The sequence below is a fragment of the Triturus cristatus genome, chromosome 4_1 (assembly GCF_964204655.1).
Source record: "Triturus cristatus chromosome 4_1, aTriCri1.1, whole genome shotgun sequence".
NCBI lineage: Eukaryota > Metazoa > Chordata > Amphibia > Caudata > Salamandridae > Triturus > Triturus cristatus.
The window spans coordinates 769,374,517-769,395,518 of NC_140585.1; the positions used below are offsets into that span (position 1 = coordinate 769,374,517).

The window sequence follows — 21,002 nt, forward strand, 5'->3', positions numbered from 1 at the left end:
AAAGTTCTATTTTACAAATTTTTCAGCCATTCAAGAATGTCAGGCAAATAAATGTTTAATTCTCAGATTAAACGTTTGGATTTTCAAAAATATGCTTTAATGGAACAAACCTATTTTAGCTGTAAGGCATAAAGGCAAAGGCATTCCTCTGTAATGAAAAATGCCTCTGAGTCCTGTATCCCCTCCTTAGTGGCCCTTCGTTGCCAAATTCAGTCCAGGTAACAATATCCCCAAAACGCTCCTTCATGGACCACTCCCAACCATCTCTAGTAGAGACATTTTGACCCTTTATTCTCAACTTATATTTCTCATTCTGATAGATATACTTTTGAAATAAAAGCTGCTACAATTTATATATAGTAATGAACGGCAGATTCTGACATAATGTTGGACCAGTATATGAGTAGTAAGCAAGGGACTGAAGCATGAAGGGTACGAACTTTAACCAGCTAAGCCCAAGCTCATCTTGGAAAAGAAATAGTGAATATCACACGTAGCCTATTCACAATAATATAAACGCCATGTAGAGCACTTTGAGCATAAATCAGGGAAGGACTAAAGACTTACTGCAGCTGAGGACACAGAAAGAAAATAATCCAAAATATGTCGGTCAATTTATTGAGGATAGCCACCAAAGGATGGACCGCTAGGTTAAACAGTAAAAACCGACAGTCATAAGTATTTCAGCGAATTGACGCAAAAAGAATACACTAGAAGACAAAATGCAACGAAACGGCTAATCTAAGTAGAAACTGCTGTGGAGAACATAGTGACAAAGGAAAAGGGCCTGCCAATATTCACAAGGGCTGTGAAGAATAGGTTAGGAAGGAACAGGCGAAGGTATTTGGAAATAGGTGTCCTTCCCAACAATAATGAACACATTGCTGTACGACATGCTGTAGGATGGTGAAAGACATTAGAGTAGGTAGGATGAAATGATTTTTTTGAATATGTAACAAATTTAACACAGACTTGGTTCATTGGCCTGTGTGGTGTAATGAAAGAGCAAGATGCCAAACAGCAATAAGAAATGCGAATAGAAGGTTTTAATAACTCCTTTGTTGAGTGTTGATTACATGCCAAGTCTAGCACCAAAACGAGCCCAGTACTAAATGGGCGGGTAACTCAAGCTGAACAGGGACATCAAGAATAAGCATGAACTGTGCACATTAACATGGTACACTATGCACAAATGTAATACTATGTAATATATATATATAGAAACAAAAGGACGTGCAAACCACTCTGGTTGATGGGGATTACAAAAAAGCACACGACATCTCATTTTCAAGGTCTCATTTGGATTCCATGCTCAGCTGTTAAACGGGGGACATCTTCTCCCCTGCATCTTCAAAGTGCTATGCACACCTGTGCTTTTGTAAGTGTTTTCAGTAGATGTTACATTCGGTGGGAATTAATGAGGGTCTATAAATAAAGCAATAATCCTGTGTTTGTTCATCTCTCTTATGCTTCAAGTTTGTACGCTTTTGAATCAGCGCACATTCTACTCCATTTTTGCAAAATCTCGTCGCCGGAGATTTATTGTTCACTGGTGAACGACGCTCCCTTCAGAGAATGTTCTCATTCAGACTAAGCCCTTTTGCAAAGTCTGCGTTTTGCAGCGCGGCCATGCCTTTAATCACAGCTCCTAGAGATTGCAGTTCTGAGCACAGCTCCCTGTTACATTTGTGCTCCTAATCTCCAGATGTTATGTCGAGCACGCGATCGGCTGTGTACCTTGATGTCAGAGTTGTAGCTATCAGCAGTCCAGCGTGCAGTGGCACCTGATCCAGGAGCACGAGGCCCACTACACCACAATGAAAGCTTTTTTTCTGTCTTTTTTAACCCAAACAAGCTGTGGGGCTCACTCTCCCTATCTGTACTGAACTCCCAAGATATGTACTATGGTTGGCAAACGGGCCTCATATATACATGGGATCAAGGTCCAGGAGGGACCGAAACGCGCAATGGCCGACTAGAAGAATAAACAACTACTGAGCACTGAAATGTGGTCCATGCCTGCTTTCCTGTACCCGGAATGGTGAATGGAGTGAAGCAGCGCTTGAAGATATATATATATATTATATATATATATATATAGTGAATATTTAAATGAATCCTCAACATGTTGCTCTTAAGCATTATGTTTGGATGACAAAATCTTTAAAGATTAGATTAACCTCACATATTATGTCATAACATTTGCGATAGTCCTCATCCATTGCCCAGCAATTTAGAAGCATTTGGAACCTTGGCAATAGCACGTTTTTCACCCATGGTTTTTGGAGTAATTGCTTGATTGTACCACTGATATTCTTTGTCTTCTGCATTTCATGGTAAAGTAACATGAATTAAAATAATTAAATAATTGTTTTTATTTTGTCTTTTAGCGAGCTTGGTGCACCAAACAAGTCTTACGATGCCGCCACCTGTACAGTATGCACCCCCAGATGGAGGATGGGGCTGGGTTGTAGTCTTTGGGGCTTTTATCTCCATTGGATTTTCATATGCATTCCCCAAAGCCATTACTGTATTCTTCAAAGAAATTCAGGAGATCTTCAACACATCATATAGTGAGATAGCATGGATATCTTCTATCATGCTCGCTGTTATGTATGCAGGAGGTAAGTGAAAGTACTACAGTTGGTACATATATTGCATATAATAATGAACAGTAAGAGTTCAGATTTTTGGCATGCTTATTGTATATGTTATAAACTGATACTGTTTTTGCTTATTTTTCTGATATCAGTGATCTCTGATATTATATTGTTCATCTAATTTGTTCAGCAGTTGAAAAGCCCAATAATTTTGAAAACTGAGCCACACATTTTTAGAGAGAAAGCAACAGGAAATTAAAACCTTCATTGATTAATATATTGGCATTATTATCCTAAATTAATGTTTCCTAACCATTGTCATGTTCTCACCAACATTACGTAACGTACTTTGGGGCCGATTACGATTTTGTGCGGAAAGCCTCAGGCCGAAAGTCGGATTCTCCTAGACCGTGTTGGAACCCATCCCCCTGACTCGGTCGGAATCCAAACCGCCAGACCGATTACTATTTTCGCGGGTGGAAAGGAAACAGTTCTATGGACAGCGTTTCTGACCAACCAATTATGATGTTGGATTCCAATAGCCTTTCCGGGGTCACACTGCCAGACACAAAAAGGCTGTCAGAAACTTACTTTGGGGGGCCATAAAAGGCCCCCCCTTCATCCTGAGGCCTCCGGTTGGGGGCTGTGGGAGTACCAAAGGGACCCCCCCTTTAAGACCATGCACTGTGTGGCAGGCACCATGGGGTGCCCGCGACTAGGTGCAAGGTTTTCCGCAACAACCCCTTTTCCCCACAGGAGTCAGTTTTGTCAGTGGAACACGGGCTCCCATAGAAGTCAATGGGAGACCGACCGAACTGTGTTCAGAAGCATTATAATCAGTCATGCAAAACCACCGATCATGAGTGAGTCGGTGGAAATTTTCCCGCACTTCATCATAATCAGCCCCATTGTGTTCTATTTTGCATAGCTCCAATAACCAAGTTGTGGATGTGTTGTTTCCTCATGTTGCCTTGTAATAGAACCCAATCCGTCTTCACCATTTTTAGCATTGTTTGCTGGTGAACTTTCAATCTGGTGGTACATAACTCTTTACCCCATATTACAGTGAAGGGAGAAAGTTCAGTTCCTTACTGCCATATCTGAAAGTTGCCAAGTGGTGAATTTTGTAGCACTATTTCCATGTACATGTAACTCAAACGTGTGGGTGTTATGAACAGCTCATGAAATATTCCAGTGCTCTGGATCTGCCACGATAGAAGTCATGTTTGTGGCTTTTCTGATCAGAAAATAATGCATCAGATAAAAAAATGCATGCAACTTACATCTTACGAAGTTCTGTTCTTCTTAATGTGATTATGATAACATGCCAAGGGTAACCTTCCACTAGTCCAGTATACCACGGGTGTTAAAATGCTTAAACATTCCAGGACTCCGCATTCCAGTGTTGTAACCCAGTCGACCATGTCTGTTTAACATAACATGGACTTATCAGTGTGCTACAGCTGGAAAAAGAGAGTGCCCATCGGGGTACACAAGTGGCATAGTGGTGATACCAGTTCCTTTCAATAGAGCAAACATTCACATGACACAATTAAGGTTAGACCAGTAAGGTCCCAAGGATTATCAAAAATGTATTTCTGCTTTGGCAGAATTAGCAATAAAGCTACTGGACATAAATGTTTCGTTTACACAATACCACAATTCAAGCACGTACAATTAAACATAAAAAGGTCTAGAATCTCAAAAATATTCAGGTTCAGCAACACCTACATAGGTGCATTCATAAAATAGTGTTCTTACTTGTTATGCCTTTCTAACTCTTTTTGGGGCTAGCTTGTCGATTTTGAGACACATGGGAGTATAAGGTCTAAGTATTTATGATGACATTAAAATAGCTAATGATAATATCTATATGTTTTGTAATCTAAAATTATGTTTTCGTAAAGGTCATGCATAGTATTATCTCGAAAATTACAAAACATATCTTCTCATGTAAGCAGCCCATAGTGCTAGATAATTCTAAAATATGAGAACCACTTAGTGAAAACTTATGCATGTAGTGTTTTAAAAAAATACCAAAACTGTATTACATCATCAGGCAAGACTTCGACAGAAAAGTGTTTGAAATATATTTCAGTATCCCTTACTCTTACACCCTAATCACCTTGTTAAGAACAATTGTTTTTAATTCATGCAGAAATATGGGAAAGATGTTTGAGCCCCGGTCTTAAAAAAATGTGACATTTACTTCTGCAGGGTGAATTCTAAGTTTGAATTTAAAATTGATCATAGATTTACTCCAGACACAATTTCACTAAGTCATTGGACGTTGTGGCAGTCGTAGGTTCCAAGGATGAGTTTGGGAATTCCATCCCACTCACTAGTGCTACTTGCTTTTTTAACCCCACGAGGTAGTGCATTAGGTGGATTGTCTCAGTTTCTGGAGATCTGGGAGTCCAAAAGGTTTCGAAGATCCAGCTTTTCAGGGGTGTGAAGAGAAGTCCAGTTAGTAATAAACAAGAGTCATTTTGGATTCAATAGTCACTCCAGCAGGGTCAGAGTTATGTCGAGTTGGTACTGGTCAGCTTGGCACTTCAGGGAAAAGGTCACATGGTAAAAGTATGTTTGTGCATCCTGCAACCATATTTTCTTAGGAAAGCTTTACTCTGTTCAAAGTAGAGGCTTACCCCTGTGAATTCCAAACAGTTTCGCTTTTTCTGAAAATGTTCCTCATGTTTCTTTTGAAGAAGATGTTAAATAATGTAATCAGTAGGAATGGTGGCCCAACGGATTTAATGCTTACATATGGAGTGCACGTTTTTTTGCACAATTTGGCATTGTATAGTATGGTGTGTGCTGGTATTGTTCCAGTCAGTTCTTCCACAGGAAAGGCTATCCCTTACCTTTGAAACAGGCCATTTCACAGTCACCTGTCACTCAAAGGATGTGATGTGAGTTTAAAGCATTCTGTGACGCAAAATAAAGACTATTACTGTCACCCTTACAAAACCAAATAATATTATAGGCTGTAATTGGAATATTAGAGAATTAATATCTTAGGATGCTGAGCGGCGCTTCAGTGCTAATCCTATGACTGAATTTGTTTAATAGAACTGGTAATTAACATTGGAATGCCTGTCCACATCCTAAAAGACAAAGTATAGTATCATAAGATTTGTAAACATGAATCTGTGCTCAATAAAAGCTATATGTAATGTAAATTGATACTTGTATAGCGCACTACTCACCCGCAAGGGTCTCAAGGCGCTTGTACGAATACCACTGTGGAACCCATCCTGGCTTTCCCTGTGAGGCGTCCACTCCTGGGCACCCCCAAGGTGGAGGCCAGGCATCCTTAGCGTTGTGGGGGCCGTTGTGGAGATTAAGCAAGCTATTGCCCAGAGTTGCAGAGTGGGACTCCATGATTGGAATGGCACCGAGGCGAGAATTATCAGGTCCGTGGAATTTTTGAGCCCAAGACCCGCCGAGGCGGGGAATTGAACCCTGGTCCCGAGCTAGACCTCTGCATCAGGGTCTTCCGCTCTAATCATTGAGCCACACTTCTCCAATAAACTGTCTTATGTCCAGCATATAGTTATTGTAAGTGTCCTTAAACTTAGTTGCACTTTCAAATGAGTTTTTTACACTGTCTATACCGAACACAAAATAAAGTCTTTTAATTTTATTATGCACTGAATGCCAGTTCAAACAAACCACAAAAATGCAAAAAGTCTTGACAAAATGTGCAGGTGTTTACTAGCTTCTCATTACATCTCTGCACATGATAGCCATCTCCGAAAAGCGTAGCAATGTTGAGTTTTCCCGAACTATGCCATTTTTCTTCGTTTGTTCAGCGTATTATAAGTTCTCCATAATCACTTTGCTTATCTGTATTGTTCTCACTTGAGGATCAATTTCCCTTGAGGTGAGACTAAAACAGAAACGACTTTGTTGTTATCCAAAAACTGATGTGGAAACATGTTGGTCATGCACCGAGCACAATGGCAAATCCGAAAGCAGTGACAGCCGGTGTATTTGGAATATGTAGTGTCTAAATACTTGGGCAAGCTTTGCATGTGGTGCAACCATCATCTTCACAATGCAATGAGAAGGGTTCTCCCTCACTAGAAACCTTTGAAAAAATGGCCCAATAATGCACTTTACAGCACACTTTTTTTAAAAAAGTGCCTAAAATGTCCTAGGTTTTAGAGAAGGCTTTGAAAGAGCACTGAATAAATGTTAACATTTTTCACATTCATAACTTTCTGTAACATACTTTTCTTTATGTCTCTTTTGGGTTGCTACTTTTTCAGTCAGGTTAGCATGTAACTCTTTATTCACTGCTATCAGTGATAAATTGAACAAGTAAAGTTTTCTTAGTTTCCAAAGAAAAACACCTACTCTCTGGATTTGTCTTTGCAAAACCAAAAATTGCTAACAAGTGCACTATGCCAACATGGGATGGTGGACTGGCCGTTTGACAACGAAGCAGATACCCACCCACCGGGAAACTTATTTCCCTTGGCTTTGCTGGTAAAGGAGTTCTTGTCTACTGTGGCGTGCCAACTGTACTTAAAATTAGGCCTTAGAATGACCATGTTTGGGGCAAAAATTCCACAAACACGGAGCAGTTGCAGAAAAATCCCTTTTTCGTTTTTTATTCTGTTTCCAGATTCAGATAAACATAACTTGTTACACAGGTTCATACCTAGACAATAAGTAGGCATCAACCGCATACCAGAGTGTTTTCTGGGCCTCTTACATCACATGAACCAAAGTTCACTTATGTGATGCCAACAAAATCAGCCTTCAGGGGGACCTTGTTTATGTTCTTAAGTAAACATAGTCATGATAGCACTACCCGTTACAAAAAAAGCACTTTACTCATAAAAAGCATGAGTAGCGGCACTTCAATGAGAACTGGGTGCACCATTGACTCCATTCTTTTTCACTGTTTATTTCTGCCAACCTGGGTTTGGTGCACACAATAAGCTATGGATTCCATGGTGACATTGAACTAACAACATCCAGACCCAACAAAAAATGTGTGCAAAATCACACATTGGAAATCAGAACAGAGTTTCTAAGAATTACAGTTGTGCATGTAATATTTCAGCCATTTTTAAAATACATTTAGGGTACTGTCTTCAATTTATATGAGAAAAGTATTCAAGTTTCTAATAGTGAATCATGCTACAAAAGTTCAATACATTTTTATTATCTCTACATATACAAAGAACTTCAAGCATACTGCCCCATTCTCTGTGTTTGGCTATCATTTCAAGACCATGGCCCACATTTTAAAGGTCATTCTCATATATATCCTTGGTGACAGATTGAGAGCCACGCTGCACACCTAATGGTAAAACTAGAGAAAAGTATTCTATTTCATTTATCATAGTGCTCATTATGCTTTCTATTTTTTCTTGGAGTGCAGCTGGGCTCACATACTCAGAGAGTTCACACAGTTTAATGATTTATCATCTCAGAGGGACTGTTGACAATACTGGAGTCTGTGTATTGGCCGTGTGCTCCTAATTAGCTGGAATTTTCAGCTCCAATGCATAATAAGTTCTTACCTTTGACATCTAAAGAAAACACTACATTGATGAAAAGAAACGGTCTAGAAGTAATGCAAACTATCACACAAGGCATTAACTTAATTAGCACCCTGTATAGCTTACCGAAATTAACTCAACCAAGGAGAATGTCTATAAAGCTGACTCTAACGATGGTTGTTAGTCTTCATTGTCAGGCCGAGGAAAAGACATGAAAGACTGAAACAGAGGGCCTGTTTGTTAGACTGTTTTAGGTGAGATTAACGGGATGAGGGAGATGAATAGACTTCTAGTCAGCTGTAGCGCATTAACAGCTATGAATTGCCTGTTACATTCCCTAACATTCAGCTAAGCATTCAGCAGTGAATAGTGGTTAACACTCTCATCGAAGTGGATTAATCCTTAAATATTTCACATTAATTATTTGTTGTACTAAGAGTCAGGTATTAAAGCAAATTATATGCAAAGAAATATGAGCCAGATGTACAATCCTCTTTTGCGGCCGCAAACTGGAGATCATCACGTTTATGGCCTCAAAAAAGGGTAATAGCATTTGCAACTCTAGCTATTAGGAAGGAGCGTCCCTTCCTAATAGCGAGTCAACATTCTATGTACTATTATTTTGCGACTGCATTTGCGGTTGCAAAACACTCGCAGTTTACCACCAACCTCAAGTAGGTGGTAAACCACTCACAAACTGGAAGGGGTCCCAAAGGGACCCCTTCCCCTTTGTGAGTATGTGGGAATATATTTTTTAAAGAGCAGGCAGTGGTCCCAGAGACCACTGCCTGCCCTTCAAAAAATTACACATTTTAGTACATTTAAGAAAATACAGACCTCATATTTTAGAAATATGCTTCGGTGTACATTCACATTCTGGAGCACCACAGAAAAATTTCTTACAATTATTATTGCCTTATAACCGCAAACAAAAACAGTGATTTTGCCATATTCTGGTGATTTCTTTCTACACACAGATTTACACTTTCTTGTTTTAAATGACCCCAGGTGAAGGTATTGCCTATCCCCCAAAAGTTGGGCGAAATTGGGAATGTTTGTTCTTGGTTTCCTGAATTTGTCTAAGGTGTAAATAAACTTCTCTGCCCAGCTGGAGCACCACATTTGCAGGGGTGGGATGTCACATTACAGCAGATGCAGAAATGGACAGTGACTGGAATCTGAAACAGGCAGCTAGCAGTGTAGGTACAGCTAAGGAATTTGATTTTGTGAGGTGTCTAAAAAGGGATTGTAGGGCTGCTGCTGATTGCCAGAAGTCCACCTGCTGCAGTATGCACCCTTTTGCTGCATTGGGAAAACTTGCTTTTGCAGCAAAGGTCTGCAGAAGTTTTTTTTATTTGAACCCTGTCAGACTCCCCTCTCAAATGTTAAGAAATATTTTGAAAGATTGCGTGTCGTCTGACGTTGATATTTTATACACCCCTAATTCAAGTTTAATGTTTGGAAAGTAAAACTAGACCAGTTGAATTCAAAATAGTCAGGTTATTGAAGATGGTTCTAATAAGTGTCCAAGGTCTTCCTGATAATTAGCACTGTTCTGTATTGGATGAGTTTACATTTCATTTTATCCAGTCACACTTTTGCCCACTTAAATTAACACACATTTTGTAAAATGCAGCCCTGATCTATTTTTCAAATGTATTCTTTGCCACCTTGCATTAGTTACTGGGATCATTTATCTTTTGGAACTTTAGCACCTCTATAAGGAACTCATTACTTGATTGTGTTTTATTAGCATTCTTTTGTGTCTACTATCCACAGTAACAGTTAAATCCTTGCTTCTATTTACTGACTGACCCTTCAAGGCTGACTTACTATCACAGGTCTTAAACTTGAGTTTTCCATCTGTAATTGTTTTGCTTACTGATTTTCCATTAAGGTTTTAGAGTTACTAACACCAGATCAAGAAGTTGTATTTTGAAAACCTCAGCATTCAAGGTCAAGGTTTTAAACATGTCTGCTCTGCAGTCCAATAGGCTAGGGATTCTATTTTTAACTGGGGATGTTTTGCATTAATTAGTTGCAATTGAAATAATGTAACTGTTGTTGTCCTATTTAAGCCAGACGTTTAAAGAGTTTCTGTATTTGAACCCTCAAGTTGATTGATAAGACTTGGTTATAGAAATGTATTATTGATAAATGTAATCGAAATGTGGTCTTCCCTAAGCAAAAGAGTAAAACTAGTGTGGCCTAATCTTTACTTATCAATGAAGTATTTCATTTATCACAATCTGTAATCACAATGTAAAGACTAATTATCAATTTCATTTGAATCTTTATTTCGACGCATTAGCATCATAAAAGAACAATAAAAACATTTCTTACATTTTAACATTTGCTAACTCAAAGATGAAAAGGGAAAAGGGGTCAAGTAGCTAACCTATTCGTATATATCCGTTGCTTCCGAGTAATCAATGTCTAATTTCATAATTCTTTGTCAAACACATTTCGCCTGGGCGGAAATTTTACAAAGTTAAAAATACAATTAATAATAAATATAATTTAAAAACTGTTAAAATAGTATTAAATCAATAACCGCTAGGACATTTTTTTATAAAATTCATAAAAAGAAACAACAACAACATCCTCCAGGTTGGATAATAAAACAACAATTAAATGCTCTGGTATCATAATCTTATTTTTAAAACTATCTAGTGATGTGTTTCCTCATTTTTCCTTTCCTTTTTTTTTTTTTTTTTTTAAAAATGTAGACCCAACTTTATTCTAATAAAATTAGCAGCGAGAAGAAATCTACTAACTCCAAAAACTATCACCTGGCTGGTGTCAGTTTTTAAAATTCTGCCAGCCTCCTTGTAGGATCTAGAACCTATTCTATGGCAAAGTGGTACTATCCACTTTTTCCTTGGTATTACATAGCTGGAGCAAAATAGAAGTATGTGTAAATCATCTTCCTTAGTACCATGAGTACATGAAATACAAAGATCACTTCCTGATTTCGCCCAGCTTTTTTCAAGGGCCTTCGTTCTAAGAGTACCATATCTAAATTTTAGGTACAGAGTTTTTGATAAAGGCGGGTGGATCTCGTCTAGAAAGGGTTCAAAAGATGCTACATCCTTAAACAATAAAAAGTTTTCAGTTAGTGGTCCATGAATTCTTGCGTATACTGACTCATGGCTCACATGTGACCAGAAGGATAGTTTAACAATTTTCTTAGAGCACGGGTTCATAGCCTCAGGGTCATTCCAAAAATGGGCTAGTCCGATCATGCCTAACCAATTTCTTACATGCTTGAACCAATAAACTTTGTTACAACTGTCGAGATCCATAACTTCTTTCAGGCCTTTCTTGTAATTTGCTAATTCTGGGGTCGTCCACAATCTAACCCACAGCAATAATGGTCTTAATATTGCATGTTGATCTGTTCGTTTCAGGTTTAGATAAAAAAAAGTGGTGTTAGTGGGGTATTTGTAGATATTTTTATCAACCCCTTAAGAAACTTGTTCTCAAGGCTTTCAAATGTATTTCTACATGCAGGACCCCATAATTCCGCCCCATATAATACCGCTAATTGGACTTTATACTTAAAGATCTCTAAGGCAGGGGTCACAGCCTTGTTCAAGCATTCTTTGTGTCTCTTGAGAATTGGTAGACAGTTTTGTTTGAAAATAATCTTATTCTTTTCTAGCTGCGGTCTCCATGCTAAAGAGGAGTCTATAGAGACACCTAAATATATAAAATTCTGCACATAATCAAGCTTCTGTCCATTTAGCATTAGATTTTTCTTAAAATTCCTATGTGGGCTCAGTGCCATGTATTTCGTTTTTTTAGTATTGATTTCTAGGCCCTTCAAGGAACAATACGACTGGAATCTATTTAATAAATTTTGGAGGCCCCGTGGTGTTTGGGAAATGAGAATGGTGTCATCTGCGAACAAAAGGGAAGAAACCCGTTCGCCCCCTAATCTTGGTGCGTCGTTATCACTACACTCCATGTAAGATGGTATATCGTTAACAAACAGGGAGAATAGGGTTGGCGCCAGTACACACCCCTGGCGTACTCCTCTTTTTATAGGGATAGCTTTTGTAAGTTCCCCAGTAGGACCCCACCTGACCTTTGCATAGTTGTCCTTATGTAATCCAGTAACCAATTTTAGTAGGCCTAGCGGGAGCCCCTGGGATTTCGGTGATTCCCACAAAAGTTCTCGCGGTATAAGGTCAAATGCGGCCCGTAGATCTACGAATGCCACATATAAGTGACCTTTACGAAGAGTAACATATTTCCAATACAAGCAACAGAGCCTTAGGACTTGGTCAGTGGTTCCTGTTTTTACTCTGAAACCTGCTTGATATTTCGTTAAAATTTGTTCTTCTTCCAACCAGGAATTTATACGGTTTAATATATGCCTAGCATAGATTTTTTGAGTAATATCTAAAAGACTTATGGGGCGATAGTTAGCAGGATTGCTTCTATCGCCCTTTTTAAAAATAGTAATAATTTCCGCCCGTTCCATGTGTCCGGAATTGTCTCCCCAGCGGCAACAGTGTTGCACAAATGATTAAGGTAAGGAACCCAGACCTCTAGTTCATGCTTGAACAAGTCACCTGGTACTTTGTCCAGCCCAGGAGCTTTCCCAGATTTGACAGAATTAATAGCTAATTCTGTTTCCTCTAGATCAAAAACTATATGTGTAGATTCAGCCTCTGCGAGCAACAGAGCATGATCTTCCTGTACTACACTATCAGCCCCTTGGGCGGCGTACAGGTTCGTAAAATGGTCTATCCAGGTTACTTCATCAAGGAAAACCTCTCTTGAGCCTTTCTCCCTTTGGTTACCCTTAGCCACTGTTTCCCAAAATAGCTTTTGGTCCTCCATTTTAGCTGCCATCAGCATACAGGACCACAGTTCCTCGTCCCATGTACACTTTGCATTGGCCAGCACCTTATTATAGAATTTTCTATTTTCTTTAATTGCCAAAGAATTTTTAGTTTTAACCGAATCTATCAAAACTGATTTTGCTGTTCGGCATTCTTTATTAAACCATGGTTTACCTATAGGCTGCAATTTCACAGCACCCGATCCTTTTTTTGGTCTTCTGGTCATAAGTTCTAATAATTCTTTAAAGAACTCTTTATGTAATTTAAGAAATTGACCAGGTTCACTTTCGGAGGGATTATAGATATCAAATACTTTAGTAAGGCAGTTATAGATGTTTGCCACTAAGTCTTCTTGTCCCAGGATATAAGCCCATTTAACGGACCGACGATTATTGCTTAATATAACATTATCTGGGACTGGTTGATGTCCTCCCTCTTCAACTTCCGGTCCCATTACTAAGCTCTTTACAAAACTAACAACCAGGGAATGGTGATCACTATCAAATCTATCTTTGACCATCAAGTCTTTTATATATGGCCATAAGTCCATGGAAATAATAACATAATCAATTATACTTTGGCAATGGCGTCTCGTGAAAGTAGGTACCTTGGGACTATCAGAGGGAAAACGCCCATTACATGCCCTCAGTCCATGGCTTACCAGTACCCTTGTGATTTGGAAAGCTAGGGTAGTACCTACAACTGTCCCATTACTAGTTAAGGATGGTATACCATTAGCATTATCTTCATCCTCATACAAATTGTTCATTCCAACAATGGGTTCAAAGTTGCAGTTCATATCCCCACATATAATCGTGCTTGCTTCCGGGTCCAGAGTATCCAGTATTGATTCTAATTTGTCAATACATGGTGACTCCTTGTATGATGGGCATGGTCTATTATATACATTGAAGAGATATATCATCCGATTATCATCGGTAACCATTTTCAAACCAAGTATATCTAGAGAATCAATTCTTAGTTGCTGTATGGCTATGTTAATGGACACACTAACCCATATTATTAGCCCTCCTGATGGACGGCCTCTTACTGATGGAACTGCTTCCAACTGGTAAGTTCTATATCCAACCCTATGCATGGATGTCGTAGCCCATGTTTCTTGTAGAACGCAAATTTCAAAGGAGTTTATATAAAGGTTCCATTCAGGGTCACTTATTTTTGAACCCACTCCTGCAACATTCCATGAAACAATCTTGGCCATAGAAAGACCTTGGTTTAAGCTGCAGCTAATAGCCGATGAGGATTTACTTAATGTCATCGGTATTCCTGACCTATTACTATTATGATCATTTGCCTCATGATGCTTTATTTGTTCCACTTTGGGTGTTGGTTCTAGAACTTCCATGAGTTTTTTTTTGGATATGATATTTCCCCCCTGTGTACCAGTTGATAGTAATTGAGATAAGCCATTTGGGTAATCAGGTGTCCTAAAAGGACTTGTTGGAGACGCGGGTAAAGTAGCGGGTGGGACGAATGGACAGGGTGTAGATTTGTGTCCTTCCCCATGTACTGGGAGTCAATCAACAGCCTCCAGTCCGCTAAACCTATTATAGCAAGGGATTAAAGGTTGGGCGAACTGTGGACCCATCCATTCTCTATGATACTGCGAATTGGCATGTTGGGGCCTCCCGGCCCTACGTTGTATTATGGTCCAGCCATCGTCCCCCTCCCTTTCCCATCTTTTAGGATTTGAATTCCCAAATAACTCGCACCCAATTCCACCCCTATCTTGATTTGTGTCCCTTAACCAACTCCATGCGTTATCTTGGTGTTCCATTGGTGGATAAAAATAAGCCAGGGGTCTTGCTACAATCAATGAACCGTTATTCCTTGGGACTCCCAAACAGATATGTCCTACTGACCGAGGGTCTTCAAATGATACAATCACACAGTCCCCTTGTATTTTTTTCCTATTGTTGCCTACCCAGGGGACCCTCTCTACCATTAAGATATTGCTTCTTATTGTTGGTGGTAATGGATGATTAATATTCAGCCAGTGTGAGACTTTGTTTTTGAGCGCCTCATACGGTTCTAGGACTGATGGGCCTAGTTCCGGAACCCCAGTTAAAATGACTACATAGTCGCATGCTTCAGGAGGTAAATTAATATTCCTGCGCTTTTCTGTATGCGTGTTATCATCATTGTGTCTAGGTGTACTACAAGGAGCCGTTTTTTTAACTGTTGTTCCACGTGTCACAATGGACTTTACACTGTTTTCACCTACATCAATAATGATAGAATTGGTATTAGAGACCTTAGGGACTGGATTCCTTTCTTTTTCTACATCATTGTCAAGTTTTTTTGATACCTGTACATTGCTAATAGGGGCTGGTATCTGAGTTACCTTTTTTTGCTTGTTGGTATATTCATCTTTTTTCTCTTTCCTCAGTTCTATAAGTTGCTTTTCTATCCCATCTAATCTTTCTTCTATAGGAATGAGCAGTGTCTTGAGTATTTTTGACAAGGTCGGTATAAGGAGATCTTCATTCCCTATATTTATGCCTGTACTGTCAGCTGATAAATTAACAGAAAGAATGTCAGCTAGGGAGTTGTCTAACAAACTATCATCTACAATATTCATGGGTAATGTCTTAAGGACAACCCCTCCTTTCCCAGGTTCTTGGCCCTGGCTTTCCCTTGTCGCGCTTACATTGGATCTATTATTTTCTTTGCACTTTCCCATCTTTGTAGCCTTGGTAGTTTTAGTAGCGGGATGTTTTTTGTAGAATCGCTTGCTTGTGCTTTTTTTGGGGATTGCTCCCTCCCTTATCCCTTTTCTTGAGATATTATTGTTAGCTGTCTGACTATCTAACTGAGGGGCTACCGAGGTGTTTTCTATGATTGCCAAACCCCGTGAATCAAGAGTACTACAATCTTGAGTATCTGAATATGCACTGGTAGTACCATGAACCTCTGCATTAATATGTAGTATATTAGAATTAATTGGAATGTTCTCAGGGGTTCGTATTGGGTTTCGAGCTGTAGCAATGTGGCCCATGGAAGACCTTTTAGCTAGGGCAAGATCTTGGGAGACCCTCCTCTCCATAAGGACAATACCCTGATCTATTAGTGTATTTGTGCGAACTATAAAATCATCTAAGGTTCCAGTTAGTTTGGAACTACCTGACACAGCTTTACTGCTTCTAGTTTCGCGTGACATCATATCAATATGATCTGGGTAACTAAACACGAATGGATAATAGCGAAATTTTGGACGTATTTAACTAATTGCTATGACAGTAATGATGATTAAGCAATAGAGTTCCTTTTAAATCGATGGAAGGGGAACACCAATGTCTATTTTATCTATCAAATCTGCCCACATCGACATATAACACTAATGAATAACTGTCCATGTAATGATAAATAATAACAATAATGTGCTTACGATGTCCGATGCATGCACAACGAAACGGCCAACGTCCCTGGCCCAGTCCAGTCTCCTCAGGCCTCTGAGGGCCTAAGAGGGCCCGCCCTTTGCCCGGGCTTAGCCCGGCGTGTCCCGCGCACGATCCCGCGTCGCGGGGGCTCCCGGTTAATTTATGCGCCTACGAGCACGATAGAGATGACGTAGGCGGGTGTCTCCCGCTAGGGTTGCTGGGAACTGTGGTCTTTGTTCTGCACACTGCGGCCGCGAGGATCTTGACTGCGGCGGCGGCAGAGGAACACCGGGACACACTGGCGAGGTCGTCGGTGGATGCTGCTATGAAATAACCAGGGCACAGGTAGGGTTCCGCTATCGGCAAGAGCACGCCCGCTCTGCCGGGGCTCCCGGTTAATTTATGCGCCTACGAGCGCGATAGAGATGACGTAGGCGGGTGTCTCCCGCTAGGGTTGCTGGGAACTGTGGTCTTTGTTCTGCACACTGCGGCCGTGAGGATCTTGGCTGCGGCGGCGGCAGAGGAACACCGGGGCACACTGGCGAGGTCGTCGGTGGATGCTGCTACGAAATAACCAGGGCACAGGTAGGGTTCCGCTATCGGCAAGAGCACGCCCGCTCTGCCGGGGCTCCCGGTTAATTTATGCGCCTACGAGCGCGATAGAGATGACGTAGGCGGGTGTCTCCCGCTAGGGTTGCTGGGAACTGTGGTCTTTGTTCTGCACACTGCGGCCGCGAGGATCTTGAGTGCGGCGGCGGCAGAGGAACACCGGGGCACACTGGCGAGGTCGTCGGTGGATGCTGCTACGAAATAACCAGGGCACAGGTAGGGTTCCGCTATCGGCAAGAGCACGCCCGCTCTGCCGGGGCTCCCGGTTAATTTATGCGCCTACGAGCGCGATAGAGATGACGTAGGCGGGTGTCTCCCGCTAGGGTTGCTGGGAACTGTGGTCTTTGTTCTGCACACTGCGGCCGCGAGGATCTTGACTGCGGCAGAGGAACACCGGGGCACACTGGCGAGGTCGTCGGTGGATGCAGCTACGAAATAACCAGGGCACAGGTAGGGTTCCGCTATCGGCAAGAGCACGCCCGCTCTGCCGGGGCTCCCGGTTAATTTATGCGCCTACGAGCGTGATAGAGATGACGTAGGCGGGTGTCTCCCGCTAGGGTTGCTGGGAACTGTGGTCTTTGTTCTGCACACTGCGGCCGCGAGGATCTTGACTGCGGCGGCGGCAGAGGAACACCGGGGCACACTGGCGAGGTCGTCGGTGGATGCTGCTACGAAATAACCAGGGCACAGGTAGGGTTCCGCTATCGGCAAGAGCACGCCCGCTCTGCCGGGGCTCCCGGTTAATTTATGCGCCTACGAGCGCGATAGAGATGACGTAGGCGGGTGTCTCCCGCTAGGGTTGCTAGGAACTGTGGTCTTTGTTCTGCACACTGCGGCCGCGAGGATCTTGGCTGCGGCGGCGGCAGAGGAACACCGGGGCACACTGGCGAGGTCGTCGGTGGATGCTGCTACGAAATAACCAGGGCACAGGTAGGGTTCCGCTATCGGCAAGAGCACGCCCGCTCTGCCGGGGCTCCCGGTTAATTTATGCGCCTACGAGCGCGATAGAGATGACGTAGGCGGGTGTCTCCCGCTAGGGTTGCTGGGAACTGTGGTCTTTGTTCTGCACACTGCGGCCGCGAGGATCTTGACTGCGGCGGCGGCAGAGGAACACCGGGGCACACTGGCGAGGTCGTCGGTGGATGCTGCTACGAAATAACCAGGGCACAGGTACGGTTCCGCTATCGGCAAGAGCACTAATTATCAAATTATCATAGTGCATTAAAGGATCCTAACTTAAGAAACAGAGCATGTTCTTATTTATTCCCTTCATATGTCAGTATGTCCTGAATGCTCTGCATGTGAAGGCCAACCCAGGGGAGTTGTCTAAAGAAGTATCTGTTATCTAAAACTACAAAACAACAAGCTAATGATATAACTGATCTCATATTGGTCAATCGCCTTTTCCTATAAAAAACATTCAACTCCATCCCCAACTCTGTAAATTTGCAAGATATTTTATATATAGGAAGACGAAAGGACTAATATCTAGTTGTGGTGTTGTATTGTAATTGCATTTGTATAGTGCTTACTACCCCTGACGAGGCATCGAAGCGCTTTTCGGCGAGTAGCACACTACTCCGGGACCCAAAGAGGATTAGTGTTGAATTAGTATAGTGAAACATGCAAGTAAATTTTAAGTGGTGGATATGTTAGTCAGTTATTTGGATTCATAAGGTTAGCAGAAGGATAGAAGAGGAAAAAATGTTTGTATTTATATAACGCTTCTTACCCCTTATGGGGTGTTGAAGTGCCTTTTTTGACGATTAGCACGCTACTCTGAAAGCCCATAAAGGATTAGTGTTGAATTAGTATGGTGAAAATATGAAAGTAATTTGAGTGGTGGCTATTAGTCAGTTATTTGGAGTGAAAGGGATAGCGGAGGGATAGAAGGGAAAGCAAGGTTTGCATTCATATAGCGCCTGTTACCCCTAATGAGGTGTTGAAGCGCTTTTCTGGTGAGTAGCAGGCTACTCCGGAACCCATAAAGGATTAGTGTTTAAAATTAGTGTAGTGAAATATGAAGTAATTTGAGTGGTGGAAATGTAAGTCAGTTATTTGGATTGAGAAGAGTCGTGGAGGGGTAAAAAAGGGAGAAAGGTTTGCATTTATATAGCGCTTGTAACCCTGATGAAGTTTTAAAACGCTTTGTTGGCGAGTAGCACGCTACTCATAAAGGATTAGTGGTGAATAAGTATAATGGAATATGGAATTAGAGAAGTTAACATGTTAGTCTGTTATTTTGATTGAAAAGGATAGTGGAGGGATAGAAGAGTGAAGGATTTCTTTTTTAAGTCATAGCAGTAGGAGGAGGCTTTTGGATGAGTAAAAAGGGTTTTTGGAGGAGAGGAGTCCGAGGTAAGAGTTTAGAAAGGTTTGTTGTGGGGGATCGGTGTAGTAAAAGAAGTGTCAGATGATGCAAGGAGTGATAGAGTAGGAGAGAGTCAAGAAAGGGTTATTTTGGGGATCATAGTAGTGGTATGGGGTTTGGGATAAATGAGAGAGTGGATGTAGAGAATGTAATGATAGATGTATAGGGTGAGAGATAGGGTAGTGCATTGGAAAGAGTAGTAGAAAGAAGTTTGAGATGAGTCAGAAAGTGGGACTAGAAGATATATTGAGAGAAGTATAGGCTGAGAAATAGGGTAGTGCATTGGAAATGCTAAATTAGAAGACAGTGGTAAATATATAGATCCACAAGTAAATTGAGAGTATATAGATGCATAAAGAAGGAAGGGCCGGGGGGTGGGGGGGGTGTGTTGTTTGTTAGCACCGCAGGGCAAACCCGCTACTATGTTGTTGTTTTTAGGATGCTCGATGGGGGACGACCGATTGTTTCGACGTATGATGGGGGGTAGGGATTTGGCTGTGTTGTCATGGAATGTTAACGGCCTGGGGGATAGGATTAAGCGTGGTGTGGTCCTGCAGTACTTAAAACGTATTTCACCAGATGTTGTCTTCCTGCAGGAGACGCACCTTATAGGTAACTCCTTTCATGCAATGAACCGGCGGGGATATCGTTTGGCGGCCCATTCTGGCTTCACCTCGGGCTCGCGGGGGGTGGGTATTATGATCAAGAACTCGCTCCCGTTGGAGATTGATGAGGTGCGCCATGATGAGAGGGGACGCTACACGGTTCTGGTGGGAAGAATGGAGGGTAGAGTGTTTATCTTTATATCAGTGTACGTCCCGCCTGGGTTACAAGCCACCACATTTGCGGACCTGGGGCGCCTCCTTCTGGACCTTCCGAGTGGCCTGCTGGTGGTTGGAGGGGATTTTAATGCGGTAGCCTCTGGGTCTATGGATCGCCATCCCCCTAGGGAGCTCCCCCGGGCACAGGCGTGGCTGCCCGGCCTTCTGGACACGCTGGGCCTGGTGGATTGCTGGCGATTAAAGCATCCTGCATTGCGACAGTACACCTTCCACTCAGGTGCCCATGGTAGCCTCTCGCGGCTTGATTACATCCTGGTCCCGGCGGCCCACGCAGGGAGGGTGGGGGAGGTGCGCCATCTGGCGCGGGGTATCTCAGACCACTCCCCATTGTTGTTGCATCTCGATGTCTTCCCGAGGGGGGATGGCAGGGTGGCCCCAATCAATGCATGGTATTTGCGCGACCCCACCATTCGTGCCGATTTGATCAAATCCCTACAGCGATATTTCGATGAGAATGTGGGGTCGGTCTCTTCGGCCATCTCCCTGTGGGAGGCTTTCAAGGTAGTCCTTAGAGGGGAGGCCCTCTCCTTTATCTCCCATGCCCGGCGGCGCGAGCGGGAGGAGGTGACCCGGGTAGAGGCCGAGATTGCAGAACTGGAGGGTGACCTGGGAAGCGGGGTAACAGACGACAAGTTGCATGTTCTACACCTGAAGCAGGCGGCCTATCGGGCCCTCGTCACGGAGGCGGCCAGGGGCCTCAGTAGAGAGCAGCAGGGGCGATTGTATGATGTGGGTGATAAGGCTGGCAAATTGATTGCGTGGTTGGATAAGAGGGAGAGAGCGAGCCGTGTGGTGCCTTTGATTGAG

The 21,002-nt window shown here is 42.2% G+C and overlaps 1 protein-coding gene across 3 annotated transcripts in view; it reads left to right on the plus strand.

Moving 5' to 3' along the window:
• LOC146855507 (monocarboxylate transporter 2-like) overlaps window positions 1–21,002 on the plus strand; it is a 350,090-nt gene that overhangs the window by 196,553 nt on the left and 132,535 nt on the right. For all 3 annotated transcript variants that reach the window (XM_085653342.1, XM_085653343.1, XM_085653341.1), the window contains exon 3: window positions 2,391–2,624. In XM_085653342.1, the coding sequence (XP_085509468.1) occupies window positions 2,420–2,624 (205 nt within the window). In that variant the 5' untranslated portion in view covers window positions 2,391–2,419. The remainder of the gene's footprint in view (window positions 1–2,390; window positions 2,625–21,002) is intronic.